Source organism: Bicyclus anynana, chromosome 11 (assembly GCF_947172395.1).
Source record: "Bicyclus anynana chromosome 11, ilBicAnyn1.1, whole genome shotgun sequence".
Lineage (NCBI taxonomy): Eukaryota > Metazoa > Arthropoda > Insecta > Lepidoptera > Nymphalidae > Bicyclus > Bicyclus anynana.
Window position 1 is genome coordinate 291,020 of NC_069093.1, and position 21,807 is coordinate 312,826.

Here is a 21,807-nt window from a genome sequence, read left to right on the forward strand (position 1 = left end):
GACTGTATTATACCTATATAACTTATACTCATTACTAGCACAAGATAGCTTAAAGAGAAAGGGGAATATTAATCACAAGTAACTAATGTTCTTTCATATAAAAAAATTACAGTATTTTCCGCAAGTTGAACACTTCAATATAACTAAGCTATTAGAGCGTAATTTAGTGTTAAAATCTGCCCGTCATTCAATGGAATAGGCGATAATTAATGGAGCTATTAACGAATTACATTCCGAACATTGATAAATGACTTGAATGGTCACAAAGACCGGCCAAATCACCAACTAATACAGAAGTGTTAGATAATTCGCTCGCGGTCCGGCAAGGGTATCGCGTGGCGCGAGTAGGCAGAGTAAGGCAGGTCGTTGACCTGTAACGGCAAAGCCGCTCGCACGCGACGCTCAGGTGAAGGTCCAGATTACTGCGATCTATGACGAGAATTGGAAGCTGCTAGTTTATGCCGTAGCTTGCGAGCACATCTAAATATACATATATACATATATAACAAAATGATCCATCAACGCACAGCCCAAACCACTGGACGGATCGGGCTGTTTGGCATGCAGGTAGATGATATGACGTGGGCTAAGGAAGGTCCGCTAAGAAAGAATTTTGATCAATTCTACACCCAAGTGGATAAAATAGGGGATGAAAGTTTGTATATGAAACTTTGTCAATTTTGAAATTTGAAATGAAAATAGATCTTAGTCTGGATTAACACATAGGCTACTTTTCATCTCGGAAATATCCTTGGTTCCCGCGGGATTAGGTAAACTGTATTCCACGCGGACGAAATCGCGGGCGCCCGCTAGTACTCGACAATATTGCCAATATTATTGACAAGGTATGACAGCATGAATTACTTACCTTCCTACACACTGTTCATGATCGATTGCCATCAGCTTGTGCCGTCAACTATACTGAAAAGAAACATTACCAACATACTTCTGTCAGTGGCGTGCACGGGTTTTTAACTAAGGTATGCAGTATTTTTCAGTTTGAAGTAAGTTTAAAATTCCTTCTACAATTCAGTTTCGTAAACTTATTACCCTAGGCATTTCTATCTATAAAGCGTCACTGACCTCCCTCTATTGGCAAGTCCTTAAGGGCTAGCCAATAGAGGGAGGGAGGGATAAAATCCCTCCCTTAACAATTAAAATCGTTAACCAATACAATTACTGACTTCATTTAATGTATCTAGTCAAGAGTAAACACAAAGAATTACCTCAATTTTGCATACTCGACCTAACAGCTCGAAGGCTCTCAGCACTCGACTAAAATAACAGACCGTACGATGGACATCCTTGGAAGCTTATGTGATTCTCGACCTTATTGCAACTGACATAGAATCTTATTTGTGTCGAGTGCAGGCTTTGAGGACTTTCAATCTAAACAACTCTCCAGCATCTTGACTACAGTTCTCTCGAGTTGTCGCTAATGTGAGCAAAGTGGTTCTGTTCATTGGTTTGTTTTACGAGTAGGTGTCATAATGAGTAATTAGTAATTTATTTAAAAAAAATAATTATTAATTTATTTTTAATAGTTTATGTAGTAAAATTGTTTGTTATTATGTGTATTAGATATTATGTATATTTTATTTTTATTTTATTCGAACAAAACGTTTCTCACCCACCCAAAAGAAATTTAACAAAATTCTTTAAAATCTTAAAACGTTCTTATCTCGTCACTATCTCATACGTTTTTATCCTATCAAACTCAATATTATCTACGTCATATGACGTGAATTACTGACTTCGCCCAATGTTGGTTGACCCAGATGAAGGATTTTTTTTATTCATCTACAAGACTTGAACTGCGATCTCACATGATGTTAAGTGACGCTGCAATTTAACATGGTACCGGGTAAATTTCGATAGCCTCCATATTTCAGAGATTTATTTGACTTACATTACAATTACTGGTTTCTAAGAAGTAAGTTAGTCACAGCCGAAACTTACAACCAAACCTACTGTTAATTGATAAAGTGACACGATTTGGGAATCGAATCCACGACATCCCGATCGTAGCGTAACGTATAAACATACACCGAAAGTATTCAGTGAAGTTTTATAAACACCGTTAGTATAAACACATAACTTGGTTGAAAAATAGCCAATATTGAATATACATCTTTCAATATCTGTGAGAACCGAACCCGAGCCTTCTCGATTATAAACAGCGACAAAAAGCCATTCCTCCTGTAACTTATCTGATTCCCGCGCATTACCAAGCTTGGTCCAAATGGCCAAGCGTTCTCTAAAATTTTGAGAAACAATAATGAAAAATATTAGTTACAATAGGAATAGAACCGAAGACTTTCCAATTATAAAGCTACTCTTAAATTTTATTTGAAGGCAATTCTTGCACATCATAAAGCATTGTCCAAAGCTCACCAAGACCCATAACCCTAGATTTTATACGCGATCGGAATACCGTACGATATTTCGGCATTCCGTTGTGCCGACCGGTCCGACGAGTTACCGTAAGCTGTTTGTTGTGGTCAGAACTCGACCACTCGCCGGTCGGCAACTGCGCTAATTTTGATTGCAAGTGGATATCCATCATAAAGAGTTAAAGTTAAAAAGTTTAAAGTTAACAGTGTTTTAAGATTGACGAATGTAGGACAAAATATTGCGGGACATCTTAGTAATTCAGTGATCATATCAGAATGCACAGCGAGGTGGTTATAGGCTAGGGGCTAATGTTAGCCACTCACCATTCAATAAGTTCACATGCCTGCAGTGTTATCGACAGGACATCCGCTAAAACTGATCGTGTGTTCGCTTAGCCAAGATTAGTGCGTTTAAAGCTAACAAACAAGCTCTTCGTCTCTCTAATATTAGTACGAGCCTATTGTTTACTAATCTGAGAATACGAGTATCTGTTTGCATCATCTAATAGTAGAACATGATTAACAATATTTACATTGCAAGTAATTGTTTGCTATTATGCACTTCGATGCTCCTCGCTGGATACGCGCTGACGTTTAATTTGATTGAAGGCTCAGATAAAGGTATAAAACTCGCCAAACTTCTAGTCCGCCATAAACACTAGGCGTACCTATGTCTGCGCAGTGTATAATCACATCAGCAGGGCTATTCAGCTATTTGACACTCGTCGACGTACTTTTCGTCTATAACACGTATTATTCGAATTTGAACTTTATGTGTATAGGATATCAAAATACCATTTACAAAGAAGTTGCAATTGAAATGAGCGATGTTCTGAGCTATTCAGTTACGCACGTTGCAACCTGAGAGTTTGACGCTGACTATAAAAGCATTTACTATCTAAAGTACAGTACATATTGAAATAGCAGTAAATGTCCACCTCGAGCTACCAAACGGTATACAATGGAGCATAGAATAGTCTATCGAGGATTCGAGACAGGGTTCGCTCAGTTCAAAGGTCTTCGAACGCGTAATCTCAGCGAAGGGCGGCTCGGAACAGTCGGACGGCGCATTCTACGCCGACTGTTTATCGGCCCTTTGTTTACAAGAGCTACGGAACTGAACATTCTTGACTCATTGCTACTATTTATTTTCGCAGAATATTGACAGGAGAAGCCTTGCTGTAAAGGTTCTACTGGTGCTCGTATATGTATTCAATGTGTGTAGTGTCTTGAATATAAGGGTGTGTTTACTGTTTTTTAGTTGTTATCTTCTTCATTCGAATAGTGGTGCGTTCTTCGGTTGTTTGAAGTTGTTTATAGTCCTTTTGTTTATAAGAGCTGCGGAACTGAATCTCTATATTATTCACTCTCCATTGTGGCTATACCGCAGAATCTTGACAAGAGATGCCTCGCTGTGGTTTTATCCGTATTTCAATGTAAACCACTGTGTTTTGAATATAAGGACTTGTTTACTGTTTTAGTTACCCTCCTTATTTATATAGTGGTAGGATTATGGTTATTGTTGATCTTAAAGACTAGAATTCGACACGGTTAAGTTTTAGAAGGGATTCATACTGTTAAACGTTGTCATCTTGTTAAATAAGCGTTTCCTAACTTGTTCTGTTAAAGTGTTACGTCAAATTTTAAAAGTTAATTTAGAAACTTTTCCTTACGTTAAATTTTTGGCATACTTGAATAATGCAATACATATGTACAGTGGAATCGTAAGGTGTTCATAGAAATCGAAGTCTAAAAAAGATGTCTTTGATTGAATTAACTTTTGCACAGTGATGAATTATGAACTATCATGTACCTACTGTATTCTGTAGTCAAACTCTTATAGGATAAGTTGTCCACCTCATAGTCTGAGGCATGGTCATACTTTGCGGAACTATGTGCGTTCGAAGCTATAATTCTTGATCTTCTTATTAAACTTGCATGTTTCTCCGTAACGAGCTAGCGGCAAATGCAATAAATATTATTTATTTGCAGACTGATAATGTTGTTGTATGTCATCAACTAAATTCACTGTGTTTATCAGTCATAAAGGTAGTTTCTGTACGTACGTGTAGTAAGGAGAAGGTAGTATACAATTATCGGGACGAGATGCTGTAAGTGGCGAGTGCGACGGAAGCCGGCCATCAACCAGTAATGACACGACGGCCGGTAATGGTGTTACGAGAGGGAATTGCCGGCCTTGACGCACGCCACTACACCTTAGCTACTGCACGTCGTAATATGATAAGTATATAATTATTATATAATGTGCTTTGAATCAAAATAACTTATTTTTTTAGACTTCGTCCGCGTGTAATTTAGTTTTTCACAAATCCCTGGGGAACCATGGCTTTTTCCGGGATAAAAAATAGCCTATGTGTTAGTCCATGCTATAATATATCTCAATACCAAATCTCAGCTCATTCGGTTAAGTATTCGAGGCGTGAAAGGGTAACAAACATTCATATCATAAAAATCATCAGTTTTCGCAAATCTCGGGAAACCATGAATTTTTTCGGGATAAAATATGTGTTAATAATCCAGAGTAAAATCCATTTCCATTCGAAATTTTAGCCAAATCGCTTCAGTAGTAGCGGCATTAAAGAGTAACAAACATCCATAATATTAGTAGAATAGCAGGATAGGATTATTTCGTAAATTTAGTTTAACCTGGTAGTTCCTGCAGTTAAATGGTAGCACTCACAGAACATAGAAAAGTGTCTAAACGTGACTGAGGTCCCTTTAAGAAGCCCACGGCACTAACACAATCAGAAAAAAGAGGCGTACGTACAGTTTTATGTGTAGACTTATCCGGGGGTTGATGGAAGCTTTAAAGCGCGTACAGATGTAGTGGGATGCGATAACGTTTGTGTCTGTTATCAGTGCCGGCGCGGCGCCTGTGATTCATATGTCGATACCCCACACGCAGTTAGTGCTACTTACGAGTAATTATAATTACTTACTGTTATAAATTTTCGAGAGCCGTGATAGCCCAGTGGATATGACCTCTGTCTTCGATTCGGAGGGCGTAGGTTTTAATCCGATACGGGGCATGCACCTCTAACTTTTCAGATATGTGCATTTTAAGAAATTAAATATCACGTGTCTCAAACTGCGAAGGTAAAACATCGTGAGGAAACCTGCATGCCTAATTTTCTTAATTCGCTGCGTGTGTCAAGTCTGTCAATTCGGATTAGGCCAGCATGGTGGATTATAAAATTGGCCTAACCCCTCTCATTTTGAAAGGAGACTCGTGCTCAACTGTGAGCCGATAATGATGATGATGACTGCTGAATTGAGATATTTTGTTGGAACAACTTAAAAGCGATACCTCGGTTAGTAGTGGCAATATGATGACCTCTCGGTCGCAGTTTGTAATATTGTGGTTTGCAATAGAAAGGGTACAAAACCGGGAGGTTTTAGGTTCGATCCCTGCCCTTTGTACTATTGTTGTATCCACTCCTGAACCGTTTACAACTCATTGGAGAGAAGGAGTATTAATATTGGCCGTATCTAAAACAAACATAAATTTTATTACTTTGATTGCATTGTGAATCGTAGTCGTAACTCGTAGGTATGTTCGTGAGTAGAATAAGCTACAAAACTCCAAAGAGCCGGTTAGATAGAAGTGGTACAATCAATCGACCGCTAGCTAGGGCGCGCCGCGCGGGTGCGGCTGGCGAGATGGCGCATTGCAGATGTCGATCAGATAACTGGAATGAGTCGGGGAGCTTTGGAGTTACGCCCTGGCTTTTATACAATTTATTTTATACCTTTAGCAATAGCCTGTGAAATCTTTATCGTTATCTAATGTGATCAGATTCAATTGATGACTAGCCGACGCCCTGATTACACCCGCGTAGTTCCCGTTCCCGTGGGCATATGAGGATAAAATATTATAGCTTGTTACTCTCTGATTATGAATTTATCATTATTATTATAATTCATCCCTATGTTGTAGATGTCCCTAGGACGCGTACAAAACGCTTTGCGTCTTCTTTTCTCATAGGCAGGCTTAGGGTTTGGCACGCTTCCCAAGTCTGGTTTCCTGAATCTTATAACTTGGGTATCTTCAAAACAAGAGTGAATAGGCACCTTCTAGGCAAGCGTGTCCCATCTTAGACTGTATCTACACTTACCATCAGGTTAGATCATTGTCAAACGCGACCCTATATTTGCATAAAAAAAAATGTAACTTTTCATTGGTAAAATAATTTTTTGCATTTGCATTAAAAAATTAATATACAATTATAATTGCACGCGCCAGGAGCGCGGAAGTGAGCTATAAACGAGGCAATTAACCTTAATGTATAAAACACAAGTGTATCGAGAAACATGGACTTTCTTTCAAAAACGAAGCGGTATAAATATTGGGCATCACTGGCGCCGGTCGTCGACCCCGCCCCCGCCGCGCACATAACAGCGATTTGGCGAAGTCTGAACACATGCAAAAATAAACATTATCAAAAATATTATACACTTATTTGTGCACTAACTCATCACAGTTTGAATGTTTATTCACTTTATCGTGGCACTAGCAGACGCCAGCGACTTCGTCCGCGTGAAATACCTTTAATAAAACACTTCAAATTTTATAGTTCCACCTCTTTTCAAAGTATCCTATGTCACTTCTTATGATCCGGGCTATCACAAAAAGTGTTGTCTCAATCAAACTGCTAGTTTCAGAGATTACCTTACCTTTAAACAAACAAACAATTTCGTTTTATTTGAGAGTAGCGTCGTAGTAAAGGCTGTAGGGTTTCTACGCGAACTAAAATAGTTACATTAAACGAGGATTTATAGAACTCTTCATCTATACTAATATTATAAAGCTGAAGAGTTTGTTTGTTTAGTTGTTTGTTTCATTGAACGCTCTAATCTCAGGAACTAGGTACTGGTCCGATTTGAAAAATTATTTCAGTGTTAGATAACTCATTTATCAAGGAAGGCTATAGGCTATATTATCCCCGTATTTCTACGGGAACGGATAACATGCGGGTGATACCGCGCGGCGTCAGCTAGTCAGAGGATAAATCACAATATTAAAGTAATTTGTTGTAACCACTACAGGCCAGCAGCGACCAGTAGGCAGTAGTTAAGTTACTTGTGTAATCAGTGGCGACTGGTGGGTAAACATGCTCGCGTGCTATTTATAACTGCAGCTAATGTGGGCAGTGATCGATTGTCTCCTGTCGAACATGACGGACGATCTTGTCGGGACATGATTTACATCATTATAGTCACTTCATGTCCCGCTGATGGCACACGCCTCTTGTCTATACCTTGATACTAATATTGTTAAGAGGTACAGTTAGTGGCGCGTAAACCTGAATAACCTTCAACAAATACCGTTTGGTAATTCGGAGGATAAGGATCACTAGCCTGCTCGACACTCTCGATGTGTACTACACTGTTCACGAGGGACTGGTGGATAAACCCAACACCACCTAACTTGTGAGTGTCATGGTTTATATTTTATGCCTGTTATTTCACGGAAACAGAAACTACGCAAGTGGAGAAACCGACTATACATTGGAAATGAGTACTAAAAAAAGATTCCGACAAATCGATAACCTCCTCTTTTTTTGAAGTCGGTCAATAAAAAGGAACAATAAAAGAAAAGTTAAAAACAAAAGACTATTTTTAACACGCCTTTAGGTACTCTTACTTGACCTCTAGCTTTACAAGTACATGTAACACTAGTAAAAGCTCGCTAGGTGTGTCTGTTCTATGATATGTACAATTGTACAGAAATACATATATAACAGTATCTTTAACGTGATCTAACGTTGTATATATTTTTTTAATACATGTATTACTGTTAAGCCTCATCTCGGAATTTTAGTTTTTAGTTTGGCTTAAGGCGCAACTGACTTCCTTAAACTTAAATCGGATGCAAAATATTCAAAAACAACTAGACTTTTAGCGAACAAAGTCGTAAGCATCCACAAGTAGGTACTTAACAAATAAAAACCATATTAGCATATAATATAGACCCCCAGTGAGAAAATGTAGCTTTACTTAATTAAATTGTTATATTTAGATTGATCGTCCATGTTTAGCATAATTATGCTTGCTTGCTTAGGTTAGTCATCTGCGAGGTCTTTGCCCCAGAATAGGCATTAGTGGAAGCGAATAACTGTCCATGTCTTGTATTGCTTTAGCTTCCGAGGGCAACCTCTTCCTTCAACCTTCCTCTGCCCCTAACGCGATCAAGGCGCAGCATACTTTACCCCAGTTAGTGCTGTCTAGTGCGGAACGTCCCGATTTTCCATAGTTTCATGATGTATCCCAAATCACCAATCATATCAATCATAATAACATAAAAGTAAACGTCTCAGTTTATTGGAGGCATTTCGGAGAAAAAGCTCGTTTGGAACACTCGTATCTTTAAATAATTTTCTATATCACCATAACATGTTTTTCATATTCACTCAACTCAACTATCTGTTACCTTAATATTACAACAAAAGAATAACTTACGTCGTGAAACACAAAATCTATCCTACCCGAAATCTTTCATCTGCAATCATCTTCAAGCAAAGATCTTGATTGAAAGATCTTGGCGAGTGCCTTTTTCGAAATAACTCCATTAAAAAATTACTACTTCTGATTATTCCGTTGTATCTAACGGAATAATGAAGAAAAAAAAGTTAAAAATGGACATGTTCCCACGCTTTGACTGTATGACGTCATAAAGGCTTTAAAACTCAATTAGCCCGGTACCTGCTCACCTGAATGTGTTAAAATGTGATAAGCTAATGACAATGTCATGCAGCCTGACCTACCTCACTCACACGAGCCGACTTAGTTGGACCCGACCACTTGTCTGAACACAAGCAGTTGTCTCCTACTATAGTACACTACACTATTATTGTAAACATGAGAGATCTGTATTTTTCTATGTGATGAATAAACTCGAAAACTACCTAATCGATTTGAAAAATTTTCTCACCAAAGATATATATATATTATCAGGGAATATATTTTATCTTCGTATTTCCACGGGAAGGCAAATTTCACTTGTGTAATCGCGAGGTTCTTAGTGATGATATAAAATGGAAATCATCTGGCTCCACATTAAGTAATTGGTAAAAATACTGTAACTTTTATTCATTGTGTACCTTATAGATGTCTTATTTGGAAATGTCTAATATCGTGAATTTATAAACACTATAAAACGTACGATACGTGACACTGGACACCAATAAGATTTATAAAATTATCCGTAAGTGTGATTAACGCCTTATTGCGGTGTTTTATTAAAAATTGCTAACAACCATATTGTACCTAAACAACCTGGAAGTTTGCACGTGTGTAAGTGCGAAGTGACGAAACCCATAAGTCCAGGCAACAATGGCAGGGCGGTGGCTTTGAACTCAGCGGGCGGCCTCGCAGCGTACCGTGACGCTGCGCCCGCGCATTGTAACGACGGGCTAATTGGCGCGGCTTGTGTACGCACCTCTTTCGGCACGAGGGAGTAAACACAGTCTTTGGATTTTGTGTTTCCTAGGGTATGGGCCAATCATAGGGTTTTTCGATGCATCGTAGTTTATGCATAAGTTGATGGTACTTGTAACTGCATTTGTATTTTCATAAATTTAGTTATTTTTTTAGTACTTATTTCTTAAAATCTACCTTGATGGTACCTTCTAAATTCGGAGTACATAAATGGTATAATTGATGACTGAAGTTGTAAAAATCACTTTTTTAAACCTTAATAATTTCATGTCCTAACATAAAATGAAAAAATGTGTAAGTAGGTTTATTTAAAAACGCTACTAATTAAGGCATAGATTATAGTTGTTAATTTCAAAGTTGGAAATTGTAACTTTTAAATTTAGTGTGATGTTGTCTTTAATAGCTCATGGATACTCAAAAGGCTTAGGTTCGAATACCGCCTATAGAACTACTTCTAGTACTTTTCGCTGGATTGGAGGGTAGTATTACATATTATATTGGCCTTGCTTATATTATTTTATAAACAAAATAGTTTTCGGTATTATACGAGTATAGTAGAAGCAGTTATACTTTGTCATTGAAGATAATACATTAGAAGAGACGTAAATGCTAAATGCGTATGAAGTATGTGGTTAAGTATGATGAGAGCACGTACTCAGATACTAATAGTTCAGCCCGTCTCTACCCGCCAGTGCCGCCAGTCTGGAGGACAGGCGAGGGTCTCGCATGAAACGACTTCAAGTGCGTTCGAGTTAGGTTGGCTTTCCATCGGACGACGAATGAGATGCGTTTGTTTCCTATGATTTTCTTGCTTTCGACGAAAAAAAGCGTTGTCTGTCCGAGCATCTCTGAGTCTGTCTGTGGTATCGTTGCTTCTAAATTAATTTCTTCTTGTTCTCGTTTGAAAGATGACTTCATCGAGATGGACGTTAGCTGTATAATAATACTAAAAATGCTCATACACACGTGTGACTTCGCCCGCGGGGAACCTATGATCCTTTCACTTTAAACACTTCCGACACTTCTAACAATTATACCTAATTATTATCGTCATATTTCAATCGCTTTACACAAAAATTTAATAAAATATATAATTAAACCTTCCTCATGAATCACGCGTACCTATTGGAAAACCGCATTAACGCGGGTGAAATCGCAGGGCGTCGATATATGTATAATATATATAGATGATAAAAATCCCATAGATCATTCTGAAAACATTGGCATTTTTTCAACAAGCTGTAGAGAATTTGACTAACAATTTTGATAAAATTTACGAGTGAGAGGCGATTTTTTAAATTTTGAATGTTACTTATCTATACTAATATAATAAAGCTGAAGAGTTTGTTTGTTTGTTTGATTGAACGCGCTCATCTCTGGAACTACTGGTCCGATTTGAAAAGTTCTTTCAGTGTTAGATAGCCCATTTATCGAGGAAGGCTATAGGCTATATATTATCCCTGTACTTCTACGGGAACGGAAACCACGCGGGTGAAACCGCGCGGCGTCAGCTAGTTAATACTAAAGTTGACATACGTTGTCATATGTACACTATTTCGAAACTCCGTTGGAAGTCAGCCTAACCGTGAATCGCTAACGAAATATTATGTTCCTTAGCATAAAAGAGCCGCGGGTTATTTGCAAAGTGCGCCGGCATTTAGTATGCAAAGATCATACAAAGTGTACGAGTATGGCTTTATGTTAAATGTACGCGTCGAGTTGCCGACCGAGACTGTGTCGGCGACTGAAGCTTTGAATAATTAATGGTTGCGCTTGATTAAGTTTTCTTGTTGAGTTTGTAAGTGCATTTTCATTACGGTCACATGGGTATAGGGTTGTTATTTTAACTTCACAAATACATAGTTACATCATTATCTATCTATACTTATAATAAATCTGTAGAGAGGTCAGTTCTGTACATGAAATATATTTCCAAAATAACTATCAGGGGGTGATTAGTGGTCGATACTGATGCCAAAAATGCAATCAGTAAAATTTTTGTCTGTCTGTCTGTCTGTCTGTCTGTCTGTATGTTCTTTATAGAAACAAAACCTACTCGACGGATTTTAACGAATTTTGGTACAATTATTCTTTATACTCCTGGGCAGGTTATAGTATACTTTTCATCACGCTACGATCAATAGGAGCAGAACACTGAAAGGAAATGTTGGGAAAACAGGAGAAGTTACTCAATTTTTTAAGCTTCCGTCGCCGTCGCGTGGTAGGGTAGGGGTAGGATAGGGTTAGGGTAGGAGTAGGGTAGTGGTAGGGTAAGGATAGGGTAGGGTAGGGGTAGAGTAGGGTAGGGTAGCAGTAGGGGTAGGGTTTCACGTGCACGAAGTCGCAGGCGTCCGCTAGTCAGGGAATATATTTTATCTTCGTATTTCAATGGGAATGGGAACGCTGGCGAAATCGCGAGATTTTTAGTGATTGGTAAAAATATTTTGTTGAAAAAGTTTTTGGTAAAAGTTTTATTCATTGTTTAGGTACCATAAAGATGTCTTATTTGGAAATGTTTAATACGTAGTATCGTGAATTTATAAATACTAACAAACGTATTACGATCTATCTGACGCAGGACACCAATAAAATTAATACTATTGGATAATAAATAAATAAACTTGTATGGCGTGTTCACAGGTACGTTGTACATGTTCAAAGTTTTTGTTTAGATAGCTATTAGGATATATTTACTGACCTTACACAACAGTGTGAGAATACGTGGTGTTGCTAGGTTCAATAGTTTTACCGATCAAGATAAAAAAAAATTAAAGTAATAAAGTAGCCCTAAGTGGAATTCAATATAAAATTAATTGAACTGACTTCAATATTACAAAAATAAACTAAAAAGCGAAAAATAACATGGTATATGCTACCTTCTGATCACTTTGAAGGCGGTGCCAAGCGAGTGACGTATTAATTATTTTAGTCTATTTTATAAAAAATAGAACTAAATTACTACAATGTGATTACCAAAACTCTCATGCGGGTGAAACTGTTTTCAATAGTTAGTTTAAAACAAATTGAGTAATATAATATACCTATTGTACTCTGAAGCCCTCATTCTAAAAATTGCAGGTAGTAAATACAGTTATCGGCTTTCTAACCCGGTCTGCTAAACCCTACCCCTACTCGACACCAGCTACGTCACGCAGCTACCAGTTTAGTGTATTAAAATCCCTTATCAGCGGCGTTAAAATGCAAATTCCGCCGTTATCAGCGCGCAGTAACGGACGCAATCTGGAGCAATTCAGTATCCTCGTTAGCGGACTTGTAGTGATGTGCGGTAAACCGTGCAGTTGAACAAATCTGACACTGATCTATGTCAGACTTCTTTCAACCAGGTTAAAAACCACTAAAGTAAACCAGATTAATAAACATTTTCTTGGATTATGGATTATAAAATGGGCTAATCCAAAGCTGTAGATTAAATATTTAAAGTAAGTGTTTATGTACTGTATCTCCACATAATGCAGACATGTTTGTGTCTATTTGTCCAGAGACTTTTGGTCGTATAGAACAGTTACGAAACAGAAATCCAAATGGATGGAGTGGGCATTCGCTTACCTTCAGTAAAGGAAGTCTTTCTCTCTCTCTCTATCTATCAATAATATATTGTTACATTTTCAGATTTTCCTCTGTAACAGAAACTTTTCGTGACACAGCTCACGCGGAAAAGTTTTATCCAACTGCTTTTAACGCCAAAAAGTTTCAGTTTGAAAATTACCAGTATTGAATATTACGATATTATTATACTAGCGGACGCCCGCGACTTCAGTTTTTCACAAACTCCTCGAGAACCATGGATTTTTCTGGGATGAAAATGTAGCCTATGTGTTAATCCAGAGTATTATATAACTTCGTTTCAGCCTAATCCAGACCAGTTGCGGCGTTAAAGAGCAACAAACATCTACACAAACTTTCGCGTTTATAACATAAGTAGGATTCAGACATTTTAGTTTTGTCTATTTGATATTATTGACATGCTCACAGGAAATACCTGATGGTTTTTTTTTCAACCCAAAGCTTCTGCTCATAAAGATGCTAAATGTTACAGACGCAAAATTTTTCACCGACATCGACTGTGCGAATATTTCGCCACACTCGGCCTATTTCTTCAATTGAAACTGTCTTAATACCTACTTACCTTCTTTCTAGACCATGTCTGGGTAGTCGTTTACGCACTAGATACATCCTTCTTAATTCACTAGACTTATCTCTCGACAGGTAATCATATAAGTATTATAAATATGTTAATTTTGAAGTATCTATCTATAGGTAGGTGTCTGTATAAATAATTTTCTTTTCATCCTATTTTTAATGGCTAATTCTGCATCTATATAACAAATATTATAGAAGAGGGGAAATAGAGCTAAGCCATACCACATTGCGAATTAAGTGATAACAGTGAGTTAATGTGTGTTGTTAATGATGAGTGTGTTTGTCTCCAGGCACAATGAACGGTCTGAACGGTCACAGCAACGGCGACATGAACGGCGCGGGCGACATCATCACGCAGAACCAGCAGCGCGGCTGGTGGACCATCGGCCTCATCAACTCGCGCTACCGCTACCTCACCGCCGAGACCTTCGGCTTCAAGATCAACGCCAACGGCACCAGCCTCAAGAAGAAGCAGATCTGGACGTTGGAGCCCGCCTCGGGGAACGCCAACGACAGTGAGTTCCTTGTTTACTTTGTTTGTTCTAATGCGCAAAACTAATGCGTTCGTATTTACATCTAACATGTCCATATTGATCACACAAATACTGTCAAGTTAACCCTAGCCGGATATACTTGTGACGGTTTCTACGCAGTATCACACCGGAACGCTAAAATCTAAAGCACCAACTTTAACGTTTTCTATTCTGTGGTATTCTATGGTGTATAAAACGCTTGGCGGTACATCTTTGCCGGTAGGTGGTAACTAGCTACAGTTGATGACCACCAGAACAGAACTGAGGCACATTACAATATTATATTAAACTCGTAAATTGATTAAAGCAATTGGGCATACAATCCAGGACTTTATTGAAAACCACAGTATTACCAACAGCGCTAAACAGGTCGTCAAAATGTTCAATTGCATCTTCCTAGAATGCCAATCTCAGTAAAGAGTGGTTGCATAACTCAATGACAACAGCAATACTGTGCCGTGATGTCACCCATCGTCACATTCAATGAGTTCATTGAACTCTCACACCTCAACAGATCAGCAATACAGTTGAACACTCAATGGCTTCACAGATTTAAGCCCTCGTGGTTTCCGCTCCCGTACGAATACGGGGATAATATATTGTCTATAGCCTTCCTCGATAAATGGGGTATCTAACACTGAAAGAATTTTTCAAATTGGACCAGTAGTTCCTGAAATTAGCGCGTTCAACCAAACAAACAAACAAGCAAACTCTTTAGCTTTACAATATTAGTATAGATAAGCAATTAAGACTTATATTGAAATTCTTCTGCAAAGATTGGTAAAATAGGTAAGAATACTTTCAAATATAATCTGGTCGGCCGCACCAGATGAGAAATAATTTTACGAAAGCTTTCCATAGTATTGTGTGAGGGTGGAGTAAGTTGTAGGAAGATTGCATTTTCTACGTTATTATCTTTAAAATTGGCAATTGTCTGTGTTTGAAAGTACGAGTAGTATGAAAGTCTTATGTAATCTAAGTTAGCGACTTGAAGATTGGCTTGAACAGTCTACGAGTAAGCTACAAACATTTCTTAAGTCCCATGGGAATAGAGTCTGATAATTTAGCAAGCAGAGCCAGTAACTCTTAGACAGCAGCTGCAGTTACCTATAGAAAAGTATACTATGACTTTATCACTGAAATTCCAGTCAATGGTTTAGATTAGCGTAAACAAATAAACAAATAATAACAATTATAAGGAGTCAACCTTGACAGATAAACATACACACTTTTGCTGGCTTTTCTTAGAACTTTAAACAGGATCAATTATGTGTTATACATGATTTTTGGATTATTTTAATCGTAGCGTACGCAACGAAAGTTCTAAAAAGAAGATATTATTCCTTGAGTAACAATAACTAATATATTTAAATAAATTTTTGCTTTATTTATTGCTAATACTCGTAGCATGACATTATAAGCCTTCCTCAATAAATGAAGTATCCAACACAAAAATATTTTTTAATTCGAATCATTTTCAAACAAAGTATAAATATAGGAAAATTAAGTTCTAAAATGTTTTTTTTTTATTCAGAGCCTTCGCTTTCGTTTTCATTCGACTAACGAGAGGGTCCTTTGAGGGTCCTGTTGATGAAAAGTCTAAATATTGTTGAACATTTCGCTCATGTGGAGGTAAATTCGTTCACCTCCCCCTCCCCGCGGCCGGCGCTGTAACAGCGAGGCGAGGGTCGCACCCCATTGCCAAGGTCTCCAGCTGTTCCCCCCGCGCACGATCAATACTCACCCCCCGGTAGCCCGGATCATTCATCGCGAGCTTATCGGAGACTTTACGCTAGCGGAACTTTGACTCTTTACTTGGTATGCAATATAGTTCTTGAGATATCAAAATGTGCAGAAAGAATATAACAAGGAAGTAAGCTAAGTTATCATTATAACTATACAAATCATGCCCACGTGGAATGGTAGTAAGAATACTGACTGCATTTCGGCGCTGGACAGCCAGGCTGATCCTTTGCGCAAAATATTAGTAAGCCTTTCTGTCACCAGTCAAGGCAAGTAGCCGCGGTGAAATGTGTGATACAAGATGTATTAAAAGACGATATAATTTAAAATTTAATTTTATTTCACTTGTAATAAGTGCTTTTCAGAGCGGAGACTGTACCGCAAATTATTGATTTGTAAAGACTAAGCTTCAAATCTCTCCTATAAAAATGGAGGCCAGATCTATTAAAATTGGATGATAATGATGACAAAAGTACTGCAAAAAATATGCATAAATTATGACAAAAAAAAACTCACCGTACAACCACAACGTATCATTTTCTCTCGGCATACATTAACATGTTATTCATATACCAATAGGTTAGTGCTGCGTGGGTAGTGCTAGCACAGCTAGCTCGTTGAATTTAATCCCGTTTTAAATAAAAACAACCGCAAAGTGTTTTAGAAACTATAGCCATCAATTAGTAACAATTTATGTTATGGCCTGAGTTGCAGTAAAATAACGACACTGTAAGATTTGTTGAAGGAAGATAATTGCTTCCGTCTGCGGGCTCAATAGATTTGTGGATATAACGGGCCTTGCGGTAAACTAAAACATAACCTACATAGAGTACAGATAATTCAGAATTTAGATATGAACTGCACACTTCTCTGAAGTCTGTGAACTGTGGAGAATGTTCTTGTTTCGATTTTCAGAATGTCATATCGAGAACACCCAACTATGATATGATAAAGACACAAGGCAACACGACTACCTCTCTGTGCGGCACTCTGGTGCAGTTAATAATGCTGAGCTTTTCAATAGAGAAGTCCTAGAATCGATAAATTGTAATCAATTAGCTCTTGTTTAGTCTGGTGATAGCCATGTCGTGGCTTGACCATTCTATCGGCAAAGATGTATCGCTAAGCAATTTAGAATTAAACGAAACGGCACTTTTTAGGACATGTACTTTATATGCCCTTCGATGTCTACTCTATATGTATAAAGACGTACTTACCACGACTTACCATCATGTGGGCCAGCTGTTTTGTTGTTCAAATACTACAAGAACAAAGTGTGATTCCAACCATGAGGCATTTGTAATTGAATTTCAAATTGGCCCTCGACTACGTTCTCACCTGATAAGTGACGTTGCAGTTCTAGATGGAAGCGGACTTAGGAGATTTAGTATTCTACTCTTACCTCTGACGGCTTCCCAGTTCAGCGAGTCGCGAAGCTGAAGTAGCAATGAGCAGACCACATAGTTCGAAGAGCCGATGGACGTTGGGTTCCCAAGGTACTGGAATGGCAACTCCGCATCGGAAAGTGTTGGTCGACTCCCCGCTAGATGGACCGAAGACATTGAAAGATCGTTGTGCTTGGAGGTCCACGCAAGAGTCCTATGTCCGGCAGTGGACGTCTATCGGCTGATAATGATGATGATGACCTCTGAAAGTGTCTACAATCGCTACATCGCTTGGCGATACTTTTTTGCTGATAGGGTGGTAACTAAGCACGACCGGTTCCCACTTCCAAATAAGCCCTAAGCCGATTGAAAACTCAACATCCCAATTTGATCTGAGCTCGGAATTAAACTCAACACCTCTGTTGCACTAACAACAGCGCTAAAAAGGTCATCACTCGTCAATAGACGAGCTATATAGGTTTCAATGTATGTCATATGTTAAAGCAGTACAATCGAACCCGACGAGCGCGCAAAAAGCCGTGTCAGCTCTGCGAGTGCAGCACTCGGCGCATTGTCACTCGCCAGATTGGTTCTCACGTGAAAGCAAACTGTGCTGTTATGGAATTGTAAAGAAACGTGTTGAATTGTTTAATGCTTACTATGTGTACACCTGACACTGATTGTATAGTAGAATACGGTAAAAATGAATGTAGCACTTGTAAGTCATATACGATATTAAAACACAACCAAACTCTTTTTAAATTTTCCTCTGTCTGTCAGTTTGTCCAGGTTAATGTTTGAACGGCTTAACTGATTTCATGGGGCTTTCACTGGAAGATAGAGGAGTTTATTGGGCAATGTATGAACTACTTTTTATCCCGGAGAAATCCATGGTTTCCTCTAGTATACTCATACAAATGCTCAGTCAGCGGTATCTGATGTGTCGTTCTCTGCAGGCATGATCTTCCTGCGCTCGCACCTGGACAAGTACCTCGCCGTGGACACGTTCGGGAACGTCACCTGCGAGTCCGAGGAGAAGGAGGCCGGCAGCAAGTTTCAGATCAGGTAACACACCTAGAAAGAAATTCCATATTATACGGTCAAGAGTCTGAACATTTAAATTTTTGCCTACTTATTTATGGTAGGAGCATGGGCAGACAGACTTTCAGCTTCAATAAAATCACTAACTAACAGGCGCAAGAAGTTAAAATAATTAATCGTCAGTCAATAATCGACAATATGACCAACCGGTCAATTCACTAACTTTGATGTATGTTAACTACCTAATATAATTAACATTAACTCAATAAGAACCGCACTTTTCGTATTTCCTAAAGCCCATTCTTAACAAAAATCACAACGTTAACTAAACAATGTCATTTACATATTCTATGATATCAATGAAGGGTTGTCAGGGGTTGTCAGTTGGCACCGGGTGACATTTTTTACCTATAATCTAAATTTCAATAAATTAACATTAAATAAATAGTGAATACCAAATCACGTGACCTAAAGAATTAGTAACAATAGCTAGTTGATAAACGTTTATGCCCATAAACGTACCTACGCCAAATTTAGTGAATTGGCCTGTTGGTAATGTGTAATGTCAGTACAAAGTAAACAGGTTTTCGCGAGTTTTGTCAATGGATCTTTTTTAGTGTTTAAAAAAGCAGCAGTCCCACGAGTGTATCCGGTGAGTCAGGACAAGGATTAGTATTCAGGAGCTGGAGTGAGATTTATTGGCATCCGGGGTGCCGCCGTCGGGTCATTTGTGTCGTGTGCTCAACCAACTTCGGCGATGTCGTTACTAAATTTGGGATTCGCGCGCGTTAATCATTGATTGTTCAGCAGGCTTATTCACTATCTCTCTATATCACTAAAAATATTTTTTTTTGTTTTTCAACACGTTCTAATATTCTTCACTCGTTTCGCCAGGAAATTCGACATTTTTATGAATTACTTTCCCTGAGTCTATACGGTAATGGACCCCGTAAATATGTTTCTTGATGTTTCAAAAATGCTTGAAAATTAAGCCTACCTAAGCTATGCATAATTTCTAAAACAACGAGGTGTACCGTCAACAGTAAAACAGGACAAAATATAATCTTTTAAAATGCTTTCTTTCTGTTCAAAAGGAACCCAATACCAATTATTTGGGCTCGTCAATGCCCTCTACGTCTTCGTAAACATGCGTACTCGTACGTGGTACGCGTAATACCTGTTAGTGTTGGTGGTAAACGAACAAGCATCTTAACCTCACCATCGATCGCTATTATATGAACAAGTCGCCATGTCGATCGTCTGCGGCCATGCGTCCAGTGGCGTCGCAATCGATAGCCTGACTCACCGACCACCACCATCGTCTATCAGCGCGACGTCTCCGAGATAAACAAATGCGGCACGTGACTCATGTCTTCAGCTGAATCATCCCTTTTACTCTAATGTTATGACTTTCTCTCAATTCTCTTTGGATGTTATTTTTCTTCTTACTGCAACCACAGAAAACATGAAACTGCTGAGATGAAAACAGAACCAAGTTATTATTTTTCAAGACGAATATAACTGCGACAAACAGAAAGTTTAACACCTGCCTTTTACAATCACAATAATATTTTTTTAAATTCTTAAACTTCATGTTAATAGGGGATTAGGATCGGATTACGGAAATTAATTTGAGGGTGAATTTTTATTACTAGTAAACTCAAGGCTCTTGATATAATCCACTTTATAAAATTGCATAAAATATGAATAAAGGTCACCGTTGAAGAGCTTTGATGAAAGTGAAGTAAACTACATAATGGACACGCGAAGTCAAAATTACAGCCACACGAACATGTTGACAAAATCTAACGCTAGCCACACACGATCAAGTTGACCGAAGTTGGCAGGACGGTTCGGGATGCGGGCAGTGAAAAAAATATCGAAGCCATACCCATAATCATATACGATCGACGGTGAACTTGATCGTGTGTGACTAGCGCAAAATAGCACAATGACCTGTTAAAAAAATTGTTTGGAAGGGTGGATTCCATAATTTAAAAGTGTGCTTAAATCCTAAAGTTCTAAAGGTCAGTATGCTTTGAAATATGATAGGCGATACTTCAAAACAAAAAGCAGTTTAGGGGGTTCGTTATAAGGTTAGGTTTCTCTTAATTGTTAAGTTTAGGAGGGGAGGAGAGGGGTCCAATTGTGAATTTTAATGAGCGCGTGCCAAATAACTCATTGAATCGTGAGAGGCTTGAGGGTTGGAAAAACACATTATTGTTCAAGTAGTGTGACGATCGCAAACGTACAATTGAAAGACGAGTAGTTAATCTATAAATTTCAACTGAATTTTCAGAAATATACTATTTGGAAGCATTATTTATGTTACAATATAAGGATAATAACGAATAATAGGTACATATAGTTTGTAACTAATTTCCTCGAATAATAAGTTAAGTTTTTTTTAGAATTTAAACTATCGTGAGTGTTATTCATATTAAATGATTATGAAACACGGCTAAAACTCACGTGATATTACGTCGGAGTATGCCCGACTAGTTTCGAACCCATACGGGGCCCTTAGTCATGAGCTGGTTCAACCAGCTCATGACTAAGGGCCCCGTATGGGTTCATGGGCATACTCCGACGTAATATCACGTGAGTTTTAGCCGTGTTTCATAATCATTTAATAAGTTAAGTTATTGAAAATATTTTTTTGTAAGTGGTTCGTGTACATAAAACTGTAGTAAAGGATTTATTTTCATTTAATTAGAGCTAATAACAATCTTAATTGAGATGATCTTACTTAAGAATGTTTTAATTAAGTACCTAAGTGAGTGCCCTTCTTCTTACAATATTGCAATTGTTGTCAAAGCAAACGGCTATATCAAACAATCTTAATGGTTCCTTGAGTACATAAGTGATTTGAAAACGAAGAGACACTCCGCCTCCCCTTCATGTTGCCACTCTTTGATGCGACTCGAAGCGGCTGCTCGTAATTAACTGCCAATCCCTTGTGACGAGCGTGTTTCATTTGTTACGACCACAGAGTCGTTTGTTTGTACATTATTGTGTGCTACGGGATTACTCACGCTCTCATGTCTCTTTGCGAAGCGAAAAGTTCGCTTTGTCTAAATATTAAAGTTTAAA

The 21,807-nt window shown here is 38.2% G+C and overlaps 1 protein-coding gene across 1 annotated transcript in view; it reads left to right on the top strand.

Annotated features, from left to right (window-relative positions):
- Positions 1-21,807, top strand: part of LOC112051465 (protein singed) — a gene marked incomplete in the record, with an annotated part of 50,025 nt that overhangs the window by 12,574 nt on the left and 15,644 nt on the right. Inside the window, 2 exon segments of the mRNA XM_052884393.1 lie at positions 14,303-14,527; positions 18,630-18,738. Of these exon segments, the coding sequence (XP_052740353.1) occupies positions 14,308-14,527; positions 18,630-18,738 (329 nt within the window).